The 19336-nt window shown below is 38.5% G+C and overlaps 1 protein-coding gene across 1 annotated transcript; it reads left to right on the plus strand.

Moving 5' to 3' along the window:
• Positions 1-26: 26 nt before the first annotated feature.
• On the plus strand, positions 27-19125 carry LOC143024847 (serine-threonine kinase receptor-associated protein-like). The gene is made up of 6 exons (XM_076184141.1): positions 27-162; positions 3588-3727; positions 6052-6202; positions 7759-7883; positions 9223-9335; positions 16163-19125. Exons 1-6 carry the CDS (start codon positions 45-47, stop codon positions 16494-16496), a joined length of 981 nt encoding a protein of 326 aa, XP_076040256.1. The 5' UTR covers positions 27-44; the 3' UTR covers positions 16497-19125.
• Positions 19126-19336: the final 211 nt, after the last annotated feature.

Here is a 19336-nt window from a genome sequence, read left to right on the forward strand (position 1 = left end):
TACACCAATATATCCTTAAACACCTGACTACAGCTGACTGCAACATGGCCACCAACCTACGACAGACTCCTCTTACTTGCAGCGGACACACTCGGCCTGTAGTCCATTTAGCTTTTTCAAAACTTTGTAATGACGGCTACTTTCTCATCTCTGCTAGCAAAGGTAAAGGGTTTCATGCATGACTTTGAACTTTTCTACTAAATCATCATTGTATGGTACTATAGTCGCGTCTTGTCATACAACTGCACTGAAATGCACCGCTTTCACCGCCTCGGGCATATATAGATCACATGGAAAATATTCACACTCACGAAGTGAGACGGTACTTCAGTGTAATTACATGTTTAATGGAACTAAAAGACAAAGCCCTGAGCTGATGCATTACATCAGTTTGCCTAGAGAGGGCCTAAAGAATTAGCAGTTGTTTGGCCTCACTACTTTTAGTCACTAATCCTGTTACTTAGCATATGCTTTTTCATTGACGTCAATATTTGAAGCACAAATCTGTAAAGAAATAACTAGGTTTGAGAAGGAGAGATAATGGGCGAGCAATTAACTTTTTTAAAGATTCATTTTGTTTCTTATGTTCTTACTGGAGCTGCCTAGTGTAGGCCTTATGGTCTCTTGCATCCTTCATTCTTATGTTCTTAATTGTTAAAGAAATTCTGTGACAGTTTGTACAGTAATGATGTAAAAAAAATATGGATTTATATGATAGCTTAACCAAGAATTACCCTAGTACGAGTAATAAACACAATTCCTTAGTTAACGGTGTACCGTAACATAATAAATGATGCCCCATGATATGTGTGATAGTTGTGTGTATATATATATATATATATATATATATATATACACAATAATTTTTTCTTTTGTTCTTAGAGATCTATGTCTTCCAATGAAATTACTTAAGTGATAAGTTGCTACAGACTCATATCTCGTAAACTAGTACTTGAGGCAAAATATAGATTCTGATTCAAAGGGTAGAATGAAGGTGCCTAAAGGGTTCTAGAATAAAGTGCACATAGTCCATGATTACTAGAACATCTGAAAGAACTTGCAAAGAATGAAAATGAACAAATAATTGATCAAATTATGGCTTTGTGATAATTGGTATATGCATGCCGGAGCATGAGAAGGTATTATTTTGGTTGTGCACACCTACATGATATACCATTAGAAAATTAAATATTAATTTTGTAGATTATAATACCTGTACATGAATGTAATATGCAATTTTCTTGGTGTAAATAAATAAAAAACCATGCTACAAGCAAAGCTAATGAAAGAAGCTGCTAGGATACAGTCCAAATACCATGTTTTCTGTCCAGTCCAGTCACTGTCAGTTAGATGATGGCTTTCACATTGTGGACCGAGTGTTCTCCAACTCCAGGTGATGTTAATAAGCACTGTTACAAAGGGGTTTTGCCGTTATCTGTTAATTGCCCGAGGTACATTAATAACAGGCTGTCAGCATCCGTGACAACAACGACCTGGATGATCTTTAGAGTTTGAGGTACCGAATTACTAAATATAGGTTATGTTGGTTAGGTAAGGTTAGGTTAGGTTAGGTTAGGTTAGAATAGACAAATTTATCATCCTTTCATTTCTTTGACCTTGGCATCTATCAAAACAAACGTGGCATACTATTCAACTACCGCGACTTCATTCATTAATAAATTGGTTTTAGCAACTTATTTGTTTCTGCCAAGAAAATTGCAAATGTTGATGTATTATGATTTACAAAAACAATAATTTTCTATTGCTGTATTGCATAGGTGTGCACTTAAAAATTTATCCATGAGAATATATTGGTACTGTTTATTAGAGATGAGATTTGCTTCTTGTACTGGCATGATTTAGTCAGTTTTTACTTTCCTTCATGCAAAACATGCAAGTACTATAAATTATTTAGTGGCAAGTTCTTTCAGATATGACTGTGCTGCTGGCCTTTGGATGTCCCCTTTCTACTCTTCATATCAAGTACTTGGTATCTGTATAATTTGGGACTGGAATTGATTTCATCTTTATTATTTTTTTGCTCATAAAGGATCTTTTCTTATTTTTATTTATTTATTTATTTTTTTCTTTTTGTCTTGAAAGTTTTTTTTTCATAAATTTATGAGAAATAATGACAGCATTATTGAATTTCTAAACTAATAGAATCCGTCAATTGTCATTTTGGGATGACAATCTGTTTCTACTTTTTTTTTTTTAGCTCTCGAGAGATTATTTATTCTAAGGAAATTATTCTCAATGAGAAATTGCTTAAAATAAATAATAATATTAGTTTTTAGAAATATAGAAATCTATACATCACATGTGTGCCAAATTTTGTTGATTCATCCACTTGCTCCAATCCCTCATGGAGGAGAACAAGGGAGAGAGCATTGATGTTACCGCTTTATAATAAGGTGTTCCCAGTGTTATTCCACTTTATGTTAGGTTATCATTCTGTTGACTGATTTCTCATGCAAGAGACCAAGTGCTCATTAGGTAAAGTCAAGTAAGGTTAGGTTCTGGGGTTGGTATCATCTTTAAATCCAAAAAAAGTGAACAAAAATATTGTATACTCTTAGTTGGAATGAATCTGTTTTATGTTATTTGTTTCTGGCAATTTGTTATTTGAAACAGGTTCTTTAAACCTTAATAGAAATAAGCCCCTTATTGATTTTTTTTTTATTTATCCCTAGTATATTATTATATTCTTACCTGTGACTCGGTCTATATTCTTTGCATTTGTTGACTATTTAATTTGTATTGGTATTGGCATGAATTGCATGTAAAGTTGTTCAAAAGATGGACATTTCAATTAATGTGTGGAAACAATAAAGATAGAGGAAAATACCTGACTTTCGGATGACCATATTTTCAGTCAAATTTTATGGTATTTATTGTACATTTTATGTATCAGATATGTGTTAACCATTAGTCATAAATCCTCTACTATATTTTGGGTGGCCATACTTAACTTTCTTGGATAGATTAAGTTAAAGTAAGATCAGTGTTGTTAATGTGTTAGGTATCATTGATGGGATGGTATGGTTTGGACACATGGAAAGAATGAGTGAAGAAAGACTTGTAGAAGAGGTGTGGAGGGAGTGAACATGGGTGGGGGGCGACCTAGGATGAAATGGATGGATGGGGGTAGAAGGGACTTTGGGGAAGAGGGGAGTGTCTGTTGAGGAAGGATGGGAGAGGACAGAAGACAGGGGTGAATAGAGAATGGCCAATTTAATGAAGTGGCCTTGCTGTGGATATGCTGTGTCTTGCAACACTGCTTCTGACCCAGGGTAGTGGACAAGATGCAGGGATGACATGACCCGTCATCCAGGAGTTGTCGAGATAAGAGGGAGGGAAGAGGGTGAAGGGGAGGGGAGTGTGATAGGGATGGAATGGGTGGGAGTGGTTTTTATGCCTTTGTTTTTTGGCTACCTCCCATATAAGGGGGAAAAAAGCCTTTGGTATATGTATGTATAACTATTTTTTTTAAATTCCAGTCAGTATTTGGCAGTACCTATTGTACTTTACTCTAATGTAACCTATACTATAATGTAGTTTTCAGTTGTTGTTCTTTCACATTTTAGATGGCAAACCAATGTTGCGTCAGGGAGACACGGGTGACTGGATTGGAACTTTTGAGGGTCACAAAGGTGCCGTATGGGGCGTAGCACTTAACAGTGAAGCTTCCAAGGCTGCAACTGCTGCTGCAGACTTTACTGCCAAGGTGAGTAATTTTGTTTATTTATTATTTTTTGGTATATTGGAATTTTGGTTTTATGGTAGCTTTTGCTTTTTGTAAGAGCTAAACCCTTTTGTGTTTAGAGTGATTACTCTATAGTCAGATCTGAGCTGTAGATATACAGAAATATTGATTGGATGCTCATGGCTTGGTAGGCATGTCTGTCTATGTGCCTATGTGTACCAAAAAGCCTTTTCCCCTTAAGGGAGGTATCCAGACAAGGCATTCACCCAGTCACTCTTCCTATCAAGGTAGTAGGCATGTATCAGGTATGCAAAGAAACATTTCTTGCTTCAAATGCAAATATCCATTAACCTCTTCAATAGGAGTCAAATACTTTCATACAGTATTGGATGCCTGAGGTACGATGATTAATGCATCACAATACTCGTGTTATAAAATGTAAAGTCACTGCTGTATTACTCATTCTTTTTCACTGAGTAATAATAAACACAGAAAATGTGATCAAGCCAGTTCACAGAATTTGGGGGTCACTCGGCTACAAATACATAATATAATCAAGACTCCAACACTGGTATCCTCATTTACCTACTTGCGCTTCATGATGCCCATGGAGACATCATCATATGGAAGAGGTTAAGGACCCATCAGCAATAAAATCTTTGGTACTGCCTGCAGGTGTATGTTATAATTACTAATAGACTTTTACCCGTGGTAAGAAGGGTGGCTAATTATATTATTTGCATGTACAGTATTGACTTTGTGGAAGTAACAGGCCCCACACTGCTCCACATAGTCGCCTTTTATGATATGGATAAGAACTTGGAGGGGGGTGACATTCTTCTCCCTCTGCATCAAAAGCATAAAAAAAAGTGTTGGCATAGATGGCATTTTTCCCCTTATAAGGTGGCACAGAAGTGATACAGGGAAGATATAAAGAGGAATAGTAGAAATGGGAGAGTAATGTGACATTAGATAGGAAGTAGAAGAACCAGTTATTAGGACAACATCCATAATGTATTATGATATTCTTAAGGATTTATGAGGTCATTGTAATCTGTTCATTCATTATTGTGCTCCCCAAGTGACTAAAATTGTCTAGCATTAGTGAGAAAAACATTTAGAAGGTGTTTTACCATTTTGAAAGAGTTTAAGGTGTGATTAGCCTAAAATGAGAAGTTAACAAAATCAGTGAGGAATGTCCCATTGGGGCCAATAAGTAATCTAATCTAATCTTGACTTCCTATTTACCTTTCTCATTGTTACCATGGTTAAAGTAGGCCAAACTTCATCTCCTTCAACATGGCTCATGTTGTTGATATGGTTCTGATATTGGATAAGTTTCTTCAGCTTAGGGGCAGACCCTTAATAAAAAGGTTCATCTAGATCAATGTTTCTCAACCAGGGTTCCCCGGAACCCTATGGTTCCACAAAAAGTCCCTAAGGGTTCTGCGAGAATAAATGAGATAAGCTAATGCACTTTTTTTTAATTTCATATACATAATATAAACACACACAACATATTCTTGGTTATTGTAATAATATAATATAGACATCCTGTCTGACCTATTATTATGATGAAAATAAAATGAGAAAGATATAGTATGTTTCTTTTTTTTTTCTTTTTTTTTTTTTTGCGCAGGGGTTCCTTGAGAAATGCAATTTATTTTAAAGGTTACGCAAGGGTAAAAAGGTTGAGAATTGCTGATCTAGATGATTGGTCTTGAGTTCACCCCATAACTGATTGAAATAGTCTGGTGTTTACCAGGACATAATATACTCAAGTGTCACCGTATTTAAGTGGTCATTAAAGATTATTAGTACCAAAAATTTGGTTCATCATTGATCTTACATTCTTAATAGTATGATAATATTTGCCATTAGCTTCACTGACCAGAAACTTAACAGGCCTGCAGCAGCTGGCAGAGTTTGTTGGGCTCCCCTATTGATTTTTTTGGGAGTAAATATTGGATTGTGTGTTATATTAGTGTAGGACTGTCTCTATGTTACCAGCTTGAAGAAGGAGGAGGAAGAGGGGGATAGTGGTAAGCAGCAGTGAAAAGGTGGAGGAAATAGTTTGTCAGTTTAAGGTGACTTTGGGTCTGGTCCTGATTGTCAGCCCCCTGGGGTAGAGGGAGGTTATTGATAGGTTTTGAGAATGGATAGCAGCAAGATGACTTTCTGATGTCCATTTTGTGGGACTATCATTTGTGTTTACTCATCTTTGGTTCCTCTGATGCTCGCTCTTTCAGACAATATGTATTTCATTGAAGGTTTATACCTTTATGTCAGCTTTGTTATGATTTAACTGACGAATATTCATAATTGTGTCATTAATTTCTTTTCAGATATGGGACGCAGAAAAAGGCGAAGAACTTCACACCTTTTCTCACAATCATATTGTCAAAACTGTGGATTTCTCAGCAGACTCGACAAATTTACTAACAGGTTCCAATGAAAAACTTATCAAGCTTTTTGATATGAATAAACCTGAAGCTGGTAAGTTCAGAATGCCACATATTATTACTTTTTTTTTTTTTTTCACATTTGCAGTTGCGTCAGTATTTTATTGATTTATTTTTTATTTATTTGTTTATTTATTTATTTATATATTTTATTTATTTATTTATTTATTTATTTATTTATTTTTTTTTTTTTTTGAGGCATTAAAGAAGTTAGTGACTGAGTTTGGGAAGGTGTGTGAGAGGAGAAAGTTGAAGGTAAAGGTGGGTAAAAGTAAGATGATGAGATGCACAAGGGGAGAATGTGGCAGCAAATTGGATGTGAGTATTAAGGGAGAGAGACTGGAGGAAGTGGATAGCTTCAGATACTCGGGTGTGGATGTGGTGGGAAAGGGAGGAGTGGAGGTAGAATGTAGAGTGAGAAAAGCAAGTAAATGCCTTGGGGGATTAAAAAGTGTAATGAGAAATAGACATTTGGGAATGGATGCTAAGAGATTGTATGAAGGGGTGATTGTGCTGACAGCACTATATGGGGGCAGAAACACGGAAGATAAGAGAGGAAGAGTTTAAATGTGTTTGAGATGAAATGTCTGAGAAGTATGGTAGGGGTTACTAGGTTGGATAGAGTGAGAAATGAGGTGAGGAGGAGAGTGGGGGTGGAAAAGGAGTTGGGAGACAGGGTTGATGAAAGAGTATTGGGATGGTTTGGATACATGGAAAGAATGAGTGAAGAAAGATAGTAAAAGAAGTGTGGAAGGCAGAGGTGGATGGGGTGAACAGGACGGGGGCAACTGAGGATAAGATGGATGAATGGGGGTGAAAGGGGCATTGAGAAAGAGAGGGAAGTCTGTTGAGGAAGGGAGAAGATAGGGGTGAGTGGAGAATGGTTGTGTGTGGGGAATGGTTGTGTGTGGATGAGAGTGGTTATGTGTGAATGATATTTTGATGCAGACCAATGGGATTTCTCCCTGTCGAGGGCACGGAGAGAGGGGCCACCGATTAAATGAAGTGGCCTTGCTGTAGATATGCTGTGTCTTGCTGCATTGTTTTTATTTTATTTTGTTTATTATATTTTTTTCGCATCTGACCTAGTTATGGACCAAAAGGTCTCCTGTTGGCATGCTCCGCCTTTGTAATCCTTTGTAATGACCCAGGGCAATGGGCAAGATGCAGGGATAACCCATTGTCTAGGAGGAGCCAAGAAAAGAGGGAGGGATGGTGAATGGAGTAGAGCAGATGGGGATGAAATGGGTTGGAGTGGAATTATGCCATTTGATTTTGGCTACCTCCCTTGTAAGGGGGGAAAACACTTGGTATATCGATGTATGTATGTTTTGATTTTGGTCATTCACCATGTAAGGGAAAAAAAAAACTTTTTTATATGTATGTATGTAACTTGGTTTGGAAAATCTGACCAGGGGTGACATTTATTTCTTTTTATTGTATTGAGAATAGTGATGGGATTTGAAGACAATTGGTGGGGATACAATTTTCTATCTGTCCCATGAGAGAGAGTTGAAGTGTTAGTCCTTGCCCTTATTGTTTTTTAACTATTTTTCTCTGCAACATAGGTGATATGGGAATTTTGATCAGATCCACAGGTATTCACTGGACATGGTGGAGGGTTGAAGCAAGTTTTGTTTTCCTTGGAAGGGAGTCAAATCTACAGTTGTGCAGAAGATAAAACCATCAGGTGTTGGGACAAAACATCAGGACAGGTATGTATTGTCAGTTTTTCTATACATACATATATTCATACATACATATATTCATACATACATACACACACATGCATACATATATACATACCAAAGAGCCTTTTTCCTCCCTCATGAGGGTTGTGGCTGAGGCAAAGCATATACCTACCCCACATCCATCCTACACCCATCCCAAACTTAGCCCACACCCATCCCAAACCCATGGATTGTTCCTCCCATCTTAACACTTTGTAGATAAAGAGTCATCTCTGACCTCCAGCATATCACTCACGGTCAGAGGCAATGCAGCCCAAGACAGCACCTCCCAGCAAGGCCTGGCAGCCAGAGCTGGTAACCCCCACCACTTCATTTTATGGTGAGCCTGATCCACAAAAAAAAATTAAGAGAAAAAAATCTATCTTTAGGCTATGTCATTTTTTCGTCCTTTTATAGCCTTTCTCTACTATCTTTTGTACTCTTCCTTGCTTAACAGACATTTCTCTTTCATCCAGTGGCTCCTGTACCCCCTTTCATCCACCTCATTCGTGGTCTTCCTGTAAAGTTAACTCTATCCACCTCTACTTTTCACTCAGATTTTACTAGTTTTTTCTCCTTTAGTCTTTCCATTTGTCCAAATCACTTTGCTCTTTGATCTTTGATCTACTCTATCCAGCAGCTCTTTTCACTTCTGTTCTCTGTGTTGCCTCCATTTTTCTCACTCCACCCATCCTCGTAACACCTATCATACTTTTCAAACACCTCATCTTATCTTTCAAAATTGACATACGAATAGAGACTGTCCAAACTAGAACTACCAACCCTGGAACAAAGAAGAGAAAGAGGAGATCTATTGGCCATTTACAGAATCATGAAAGGTATGGAAGTCCTTGACAGAGAAGAATTATTAAAGTGGGGTGAAAGAAAAACAAGAGGACGTGAAAAGAAACTCAAAAAGGGTAGTCATAGAAGAGATCTGAAAAAGAATAGTTTCCCACACAAGAGTGGTGGATGTCTGGAACAAATTGGACAAGGCAACAGTGTGTGCAAAAACCATACAAGAATTTAAGAACAAACTAGATGCTGAAAGATACAAAGACAGATCACTACGAGCATAGCTCCTTTCCCCTATAAAACAACTAGGTAAATACATACACATGCACATACACATTGGTAAAGATTTGTTTTATGAGTTTTGATGTTGTTAGGTAGTTTTATTATTTATAATGCCAATCCTTTTTTGTATTAGTGCAGGTTGATATGTAAATATGTGTGTGCATTTAATATGGAAACAACAATGTTAAATTTTATTTGTGTGACAATATACCAGTTGTTGGAGTGACATTTTTTTTCTTGATATCAGGAAGTACATAAGATGGAGTTGAGCAACAACCCCACAGGCATGGAGTTGTCCACAGACGGTCAGATCCTCACAGTTACCTATGGCAATAAAGTCCTGTTTGTCAGTACTGAAAAGTAAGTTTTAATACTATAGTTTTACTGGTTGTTTTGTTTGTGTGCTATCTTTTATCTGGATAGATTTTGGATGTACTGTATCCAGCTTGGTACAAAAACACATACATATACCAATGGCTTTTTCCCCCTTACAAGTGAGGTAGTCAAAGTCAAAGGCATAAATCCACTCCCACCCATTTCATCCCCACATATTTCACTCCCATTCACCATTCCTCCCTCCCTCCCTCCCTCTTTTCTTTGCATTGCTTCTTCTGGATGATGGGCCATCCCAGCATCACGCCCACTGTTCTGAGTCAGAAGGAATGTGGCAAGACACAGCACATCCAAAGCAAGGCTGCTTCTCTTAATCGGTGACCCCCCTCTCCATCCCCTCATGCAGAAAAAGAGATGGGGAGAAATCCTTTCAGGCTGTGTCAAAATATCATTCACACATTCCCCCACCAACTCCCTTCCATGTATCACAGCATCATCCTTACACAACCATTTTCCACTCACCCCTGTCTGTCTTCTCCCTTCCTTCCTCTACAGACATTCCCCTCTTTCCCAGTGAAAAACTAGTGGTGGTAAATTATGTGCATGTTAAACTCCTGTGTGTGTCAAAGCATTATGATTATAGATTCAAGGTTGTTTTATTACTTGACTGAATTTGTAATTTGTTTGATAGCTGAAAAGACTAAATGGGTTGTGCAACTCATTTTTAAGATTATGCTGCCATCCATTGGGGATAGTGCTGGTAATCGGAAAATATGTACAGTTATTACACTCAAAAGGTGTTTATCTAATGGATGGAGGAAGAGGGCAAAAGACACTGAGAATCTGATGTATTCTTAATTGGTCTATCAAACTGTCAGTCTGTTGCTCCAGGTCTCTCTTGCAGGAAACATTTGTTCCCAAGGTAACTAGCAGTATCCTATGGTAAAGTGCACTTCACTCAAGAAAGTGATGTGGTAAGGTTGTCCATTTCATTTAACTCTTGGATGATGATTGTTTTGTTTTATTTTTGTTTTTATTTATTTATTTATTTTTATTCACTGTTGGTGTAAGTAATGTTACTGATGATTTTTGAAGTGCAGCTACTTTTCTGCTTTGTCTCGGCCATAGTTCTCATGTATTAAAACATTTTTGTGAATTTTTTCCATCTGTTTTATAGTTGCTGTACTTGGCTCTAATGGTAAGGTCACCCTCATGCATAAGAGCTTTGATATGTTTTGGGTTTAGGGTAAGGAAGTAACTCATGAATAAGGTGAACAATGACAGTGAATGTGTAGCTCCTGAGGGACTCCATTGTACCACCTTTTGGTCTTGTTATATGGTTGTTCTGAGTCGCTGCATTTTCTGATATCCAGAGTTTGTTAGCCATTTCTTGATATGGATGTCTGTTGCAGTGATATTTTTTGATAGGATATGGATTTTGTCAAAGGATTTGTCTCTCTATACCTATTGGCACCATTGCTCTTTTATCCGGAGGCAGTGTCTTGTTGAAGCTCCCTAACATTTGTTTGATATTTGTGAGAAATATGCTGATGAAGTGGCCTTCCTTGAGTAAAACTAAGTTGAGAGGGAGGGGTGAGCGTGAGTTTGGGAGTGTAGTTGGGAGGTTTTCAGGAGTGAAGAGAGGACGAGGGAGAGCAGGGGTGGCTATACTAGTAAGTAAAGAGATAGGTAAGTGTGTAGTTGAGTGGAAGGAGGTTTCTTCAATGTTAATGTGAATGAAGGTGAAGCTGGCAAGGGAGATGTGGGTTTTTGTAAGTGCATATGGGCCTGGTAGTGAGAAGATTGTAGAGGAAAGGGAGGCTTTTTGGATGGATTTAAATGAGTGCATAGAGGGATTAGGGAGAAATGTCAATGTAGTGGTACTGGTAGATCTTAATGCTGGGGTAGGAAATAAAACAATAGACTGAGTGGTTGGGAAGTTTGGAGTTCCAGGAAAAAATCGTAGTGGAGAGTTGGTGATGTGTCTAAAGAGTTGATGATAGCAAATACAGTGTTTAGGAAGAAAGGCAAGCATAAGTACACATGGGAGAGGGTGGTGGATGGGAGGGTGGTAGATAGAGCATTAATGGACTATATAGTGGTAACCAGGAGTATAGTAGGAAGAGTTAAGGATGTACATGTTCCAAGGGGAAAGAGTAGGGGAATATCAGTTAATTTTTTGGTGGAAGGTAAGTTGGGAGTGGAGGATAGGTGGAGAAAGGGGAAAAGGACAGAAGGTAGGGAGGTGCTTAGAGTGAAGTGCTTAAATAGGAAAAGGAGAAGGAGTACAAGAAGAAGCTGAGAAAGGAGTGTGAGTGAGTGAAGGCTAGAGTAGAACTAGGAGTTGGGGAGGAATGGGGATAGTTCAAGGAGGGAGTCATAAGGTGTGCAAAGATGGTGTGTGGAACAAGGAGGACGGGAGGAAATAGAAGGGTAATGAATGGTGGGATGAGGAAGCAAAGAGGGTTGTAAAAGAGAAGAAGCAGGCTTTCATAGATTAGTTACAAATTTGGATGAGGGAATCATACAAGGTGTGAAGAAAAGAAGTAAAACATAAGATAAAGGAGGCAAAGAGGAGAGCAGATGTGAAATGGGTAAGAGTATGACAAATTTTTTAAAGTAATAAAAAATGTTTTGGAAAGAAATTAAGAGAGGAAGAGGAGGCAAATCAAGTAGAGAAGAAAAGGTAAAAGGTGCAGATGGAGAGATGATAATGTAAGAGAAACATGGGAAAGTATTTTAGGGAGTTGTTAAGGGAGAGAAAGGTAGTTGCAGTGGGAAGTGTTAAGAAAATGACCATGATGAGTGAGGAAAATAGAGGAGAAATAAGGAAGGATGAAGTGAAGGCAGTTGATAAGATGATGAGAGCAGGTAAGGCACCTGGGTTGGATGGATGTCATGCAGAATGTCTGAAAAAAAGAGGTACAGTGATGGTGGACTGGCTGGTGAGGTTATTTAATGTTTGTTTAAAAGAGGGTAGAGTGCCAAAGGACTGGAGGAGTGTCTGTATAGTTCCAGTTTACAAGGGAAAAGGGAACAAGTGTGAGTGTAGTAGTTTCAGAGGGGTCAGTTTGTTAAGTGTAGTTGGGAAGGCTTATGGGAAAGTCTTGATTGAGAGGATTAGGAGAGGAACAAGAGTAATTGGTTTTAGGACAGATAAGGGTTGCGTAGATCAGATTTTTGTGGTAAGACAGATTTGTGAGACAGCTATAGGAAAAGGTAAGGATGTATTTTGGGCTTTTATGGATTTGGAAAAGGCTTACGACATGGTAGACAGGAAGGCACTGCGGGAGATATTGCAGATATATGGGACAGGAGGAAAGCTGTTAAGAGTGGTCAAGAGTTTTTATGAGAGTAGTAGAGCTTTAATGAAGCGGCCTTGCTGTGGATGTGCTGTGTCTTGTGACACTGCTTCTGACCCAGGGCAGTGGACAGGGTGCAGGGATGACCCGTCGTCTAGGAGGTGCTAAGATGGGAGGGAGGGTGGAGGGGTGTGGAGTGTTTTCAGGGATGTAATGGGTGGGAATGATTTTATGCCTTTCCTTTTTGGCTACCTCCCTAGTAAGGGGGAAAAAGCCTTGGCACATGTATGTATGTAGTAGAGCTTGTGTTAGGATTAGAAATGGAGAGAGCGAGTGGTTTGAGGTAAAGGTGGGACTTAGTTAGGGATGTGTTATGTCGCCCTGGCTGTTCAATTTATACATGGACAGGGTGGTGTGAGAGGTAAATGCAAGGGTAGTGGGTCAGGTATTGGAGATGGTTAAAAAAAATGGAGAGAAGTGGGAGATAGGCCAGTTGTTATTTGTTGATGACACTGTGCATGTAGAAAGATCAGAGGAGGGATTGAAGAAGTTAATGACAGAGTTTGAGAAGGTGTACAAAAGAAGGAAGTTGAAGATAAATATGGGTAAATGTAACGTGATGAGATGTACAAGGGGAGAAAGTGGCAGCAGACTGGAAGTGAGTATTAAGGGAGAGAGACTGGAGGAAGTGGATAGCTTTAGATACTTCGGTGCAAATGTGATTGGAAAGGGAGGAGTGGAGGTGGAGGTAGAATGTAGATTGAGAGAATAGAGTAAATGCATTGGGGGAATAAAAAATGTAACGAGATAAACATTTGGGAATGGATGCTAAGAGGAGATTGTATGAAAGAGTAATTGTGCCAACAGCACTGTACAGGGCAGAAACATGGAAGTTAAGTGAGGAGGAGTTTGAATGTGTTTGAGATTAGGTGTGTGAGAAGTATAATAGGTTTTACTAAGCTGGATAGAGTGAGAAATGAGGAGGTGAGGAGGAGAACGGGGATGGAAAGGAAATTGGGAGATGGGGTTGATGAAAGAGTATTGGGATGGTTTGAACACATGGAAAGAGTGAGTGAAGAAAGACTAGTAAAAGAGGTGTGGAAGGCAGAGGTAGGAGTGAACATGAGGGGGCAACCATGGATGAGATGGATGGATGTGGTAAAAGGGGCATTGGGAAAGAGGGGAATGTCTGTTGAGGGAGGACGGGAGAAGACAGAAGATAGGGGTTAATGGAGCATGGTTGTGTATGGATGATGCTGTGATGCATGAGGGGGAGGGGGAGTGGGTGGGGGATGGGGGGTGAAGGAGTATGTATGAGAAATAAATTGTTGCAGCCCGAAGGGATTTCTCCCAATCTTTTCCTTTTCTTCATGAAGAGATGGAGAGGGGGGTCACTAATCTAATGAAGTGGCATTCCTGTGAATGTGCTGTGTCTTGTGACACAACTTCTGACCCAAGGCAGTGGACAAAATGCAGGGATGACCCATCATCCAGGAGGTGCCAAGATAAGAGGGAGAGAAGAGGGTGGAGGGGAGTGGAGTATGTTGGGGATGGAATGGGTGGAAGTGGTTTTTATTACTTTGGCTACCTCCCTTGTAAGGGGGGTAAAGCCTTTGGTATAAGTATGCATTATTATTATTATTATTATTATATATATGTATATATATATATATAATTTTGTGTGTGTATTTACCTAGTATTTACCTAGTTGTATTATACGGGAAGGGGAGTCATGCTCGTGGTTATTCATTTTTGTATCGCACAAGATCAAATTTGATCTTAAATTCTTGTATTGTGTTTGCACACACTATTTCTTCATCCAATTTGTTCCATATATCTATCACTCTGTGTGGGAAGCTGTTCTTTTTCAGGTCTCTTCTGTAGTTATCCTTTTTGAGTTTCATTGCATGTCCTCTTGTGTTTCCTCCGTCCCACTTTAATAAGGCCTTTCTGTCAAGGCATTCTTTTCCTTTCATAATTCTGTAGATGGTTAGTAGGTCCCCTCATTCTCTTTGTTCCAGAGTTGGCAATTCCAGTTCGACCAGTCTTTGTTCATATGCCAGGTTTGAAAGTGTTGGGACCATCATTGTTGTTCTTTATATTCTTTCTAATTTTCTTATATTCTTTTTTGTACTGGGTGACCATATCAGTGCTGTATATTCCAGTTTTGGCCTTATCAGTGTTTGTAATATTTTCTTAATCATTTCCTTATCCAGATATTTAAGAGCCACTTTTATTGATCTCAACAAATTGTATGTTTCTCCAACTATTTTATTTATATGTTTATCTGGCGACATGTCTTTGGTGATGATTACTCCTAGGTCTCTTTCAGAATTTACTTACTTTACTTCTTTTCCATCAATTTTATAGTCCTGATATTCACGTCTTACTTTTTCCAAATTCAATTATAATGCATTTCTTGATGTTGAATTCTATCTCCCATCTCTTGCTCCACTCAGAGACTTTGTTCAGATCACACTGCAATGAGTCACAGTCTATTTCAGAGTTTATTCTCTTTAATAATTTTGCGTCATCCGCAAAGCAGTTCATGTAACTTTCAATGCCTTCGTCCATGTCATTTACATATACAGCAAACATTATCAGAGCACTGACCCCTGTGGGACGCCACTACTCATTTCTTCCCATTTTGAATATTTGTCTCTGAGCACCACTCATTTTTCTTCCATGTAGGAAGTCTTCCATCCAATTCAATAGTTTTCCATGTATGCCTCCTATTGTTTCCAGTTTATATAGCAATTTTCTGTGTGGTACCTCATCAAATGCCTTTTGTAAGTCCAGGAATGCACAGTCTGCCCAGCCAGTGTGTGTGTGTGTGTCTGTCTGTCTGTCTATGTGTGTGTGTGTATGTGTAAATTAGTTTCCAATCGTTAAAGAATGCTGTATGATGCTGCTCTCTAGGGGTGCATAAAACATGTGCAGTCAGTATTTTATACAAGGTATGACTGCTGAAATGATAAACCGAGTCAGTTCTGGAGACCAGGTACTGGCTTCTTGGGGCAGCACTCTGGGTGAAGATAAGGGAATATTGTGTGGACTTCATGTGAAAGATTGCTGTATAGGCCCATAGCATTCAACACATCACTTACTTCTTGAGTTTGCATCTTCCAAAGAACTCTTACCCTCAGTAAGGTGGCGGCTGAGTCACAGCACTTACCTGCTCCATACCCTCCATCCATTCAGAACCTTGTCTTGATTTTCATTGACTGAGAACCCAGTGGCTGATGTTGGTCTTTGTATCCTTCCATAGATTTCACTGGGAAGGAGTGTTTGAGTATGTTGTACTATTATTGAACTTTCAGTATCATTGTCTTATAGTAATAGGGGAAAGACTGTACCTGGTTGTCTGCCTACTATATTTGAAATTTTGGAGGTGGGGTTGTTAAGTTTTGAAGCCACATGGCAGGGAAAGGATTCTCTTTGATATTTATCTTGCAGAACTATTATTTCAGGCACATTTGGTCCTTTTGCTCATTAATTTTTTAATATTTATTTATCTAAAATGTGTATTTAATTGTGAATTTGTTTTTCTAGGTTTGAGCAAATTAAGGAAGCGACAATGCCCTGCCAAATGTACTCTGCCTCTCTCCATCCTGACCTCTCTGTCTTCATATGTGGAGGAGAAGACTTCAAAATGTACAAATATGACTATGCTGCTGTGACTGAAGTAGAGTCGTTTAAGGGTCATTTTGGCCCAGTACACTGTGTGCGGTTCAGCCCAGATGGAGAGATTTATGCTTCTGGTAGTGAAGATGGCACTCTTAGGCTTTGGCAGACAACAGTTGGAAAGACTTACGGGTTATGGAAGTGCATTGATGCAACGCCAGATGCCAATGCCACTCCCAGTAAACCTGAAGCAACTGCATAAGGCAGCAGCTGAATGACAGTATATTATTTTTGCTTCTTCCCTTTTTCTTTAATTTGACTAAATTTTGTGGTGCCAGCTCATGTTTCTCTCTCTCACTCACTCACTCATATTTTCTGTTCTCTTTTTTTTCTTCTTTAACATATCTTCTCTCTTTTCTCTCTCTTCTTTCTTTTTTCCTCTTGCTTAAGTAACTTCTTGGTTGGCAGCTCACTGTTTTACATTCTTACCAACAATATTTTGTCCTTTTCCCTCTTACCTTTCACACCATTAGCTGGTTGTCCGTGTTTTCTTATGTTATTCATAGATGTCCCCTCTAATTCTCTTAAATTTATGTTTTCCTGTGTGTTTTGTTTTAATATAAATCCCTTTTGTCTTTGAATGAGCCTTTTCATATGTCAGTGTTTAAAATTCTTGCAAAAAATCATTTGAACTTGAAGATTAATTTCTGCTGTTCTGAAAATTTAAATGTACTTACAGGTCATAATCTCATTTTATGTGATATTTTGTTTATAGTGAGATGTGTGAGGCTTCAAGATAAGCCAAACTGTTGAAGATATTGTATGACGTCTTTTCCATATTTGTATATTAGAATTTTCCTTATGTCCTACATCCAAGATTATCTTACTTTGTGCTGAACTTCCAGTAGTGATATTCAACTTTTTCCACCCATTATCTGTAAAAAATTCAGTATATTTGGATACTTTCTTGTCTTTTTCCATTGCTGCTTTGAAAGCAGTCAATGTTCAGAAGTTTTATTTGATCTTCCTGTCAGGTTATTTATTTGAATAGTAAAACTAATTACTGATTAGTTGTAAATGTGTCTTCCAAGTTATTGAAATTACTTGCAGGTTTTTGAAATATAACTATGTACAAAAATGGTGGTTTAATTCGGTTTTGAAGTGTTGTTTTCAAGGAACATACAGTTATTAATTTTTCTTTTTTTCTTATTATTTTGTTTTGTAGAATCCTGAAGACAAAGCTATGTTTTGTCTTAAATCCCATTTGATATTATGTTATAGACTCCAGAGGTGTCCTGTAGTATAGGAGACCAACAGTAGATGACCTCAGAAGATGGAAGATGGCATGTGGGTCATTATGTCTTCCATCCACTTGGGTGGTGGCCAGTTTAGTGAAATGGTACCTATCTTTTATTTTTATTTTACTTTTATTTATTTATTTATTTTTTCTGAAACTTGACCTCTAGTTTTATTATTATTATCATTATTTCTATTATCACCCTGTGGCAGGGGACAAAATTACCACCACAATGGTCCCCCGTGTGTCGTCAAAGGCAACTAAAGGAGGCAGAATGAGGGGACTAAGGAACTCCTCTTGTGTATTTTTCTCCAATGGAGAGTCTGAGCAAAAAATATGCTTTGACTCTTGTCACCTCCATTATTAGAGGGACTAAGACTTCATATTATTATTATTGTCATTGTTGTTATCATTATCGTATATAATTTTTTTGGCCAGAACTTAGACCCTACTTAGAATATTTTTTCTGGCTTTAGGAAATTTTATTCACATCCTTTTGCGGCCACAGGTGATGGCTCCAGTTAGTTTTATTTTTGACCAGAGTAGATTTGCTTTAGTCACCTCCCTTTCTGTGCCAGAGTAAATGGCTCTGATGAGTTCTGTTTTTAGCATGGATAAATGCTGCTCCAGTCACCAACAGAGGAATATATTTGTTTATATAAAATAGAAAATTGAGCTGACTGAATTACTGTGATCAGTATTGGGAAAAAGGTAGACCAGGTCACTTTCTCATGTGCCTTACATTATCAGTTATGGTCTTAGAATAGAGGACCACTAGTCTTGCAGAGTTTAGGACAGATGTTTTCTGTGGAAGCACTCCATGTTGGACTATTAATCTTCTGATTGGAAGGTCAACAATCAAGTGTTAGATGATGGTAATGCTTCAAATATATGGGAGAATTGTCATAATGCAGACCTCCAAGTAACCAAGTTGGACGTGTGGGCCAAGAAATTTAAAGGAATCTCACAAACATTCCCATAAGTCCCAGGCATTACACAGTGTGTGTACTTGTAACTGCTAGTCCTATCTTAATTTCTTGTGTCTTATTATCACTGCTGAGACTTTGACATTGAATCAGGGACAGTGGACATAATTGTACAAGTAGAGTCATCTGTTCATGATAATGTGCCAATATGGAGCTTGAGAAGCAGTCTGAAATAGTGGACACAGTTGCCAACAGGTGACAGACATCTTTCTCCGCAGTTAGAGATTGAGTATCTGCAACTACGAGCAGTGTTAGTGAGGCAGGGAAGATAAAGGGAAAGCTTTGCAGTCAGTAACATTGTGATATGTTATATGGTGACTTATAACACCACAGGGAGAGGGTCATTGTAGTAAACATGACATGACTCAGTGTGAGATGTGTGATGTTATGGGCTTCGACATGGGAGCACCACAGTAGATGCCCAGGAACTGTTGTAATCATAGTAATGCGCAACCCGGCACGGCAAGGATGGTGGTAGCACAACATGAGGCAGTGCCGGGTGTGCATAAGCTGTGGCAGCTTCGTGTTGTCTCTGCTTGCACACCTCCACCCCGCTAGTCAGCTGGTTGTACTCCCACTTTTTACTTCAAATAAATTTTGAATTCCTAGTCTTGACTTTGTTTGTAACATGGTGACAGAATCTGACCATTCATTTTAGTGTGATTTTATTGGGGAGAAAAGGGTGCTTGGACTTCTCCAGATTTTCCACACAGGAGGGAAGATAACTGCTGTCTCACTACCTCCTTACAGGGGCTGAACACCACAAAGGAAGTCAGTGTCAAGTGTAAGGAAGTGGCTGAGATGGATATGTTTAGTTTA

The sequence above is a fragment of the Oratosquilla oratoria genome, chromosome 4 (genome assembly GCF_046742065.1).
Source record: "Oratosquilla oratoria isolate Oo_2021 chromosome 4, ASM4674206v1, whole genome shotgun sequence".
In the NCBI taxonomy this organism is placed as follows: domain Eukaryota; kingdom Metazoa; phylum Arthropoda; class Malacostraca; order Stomatopoda; family Squillidae; genus Oratosquilla; species Oratosquilla oratoria.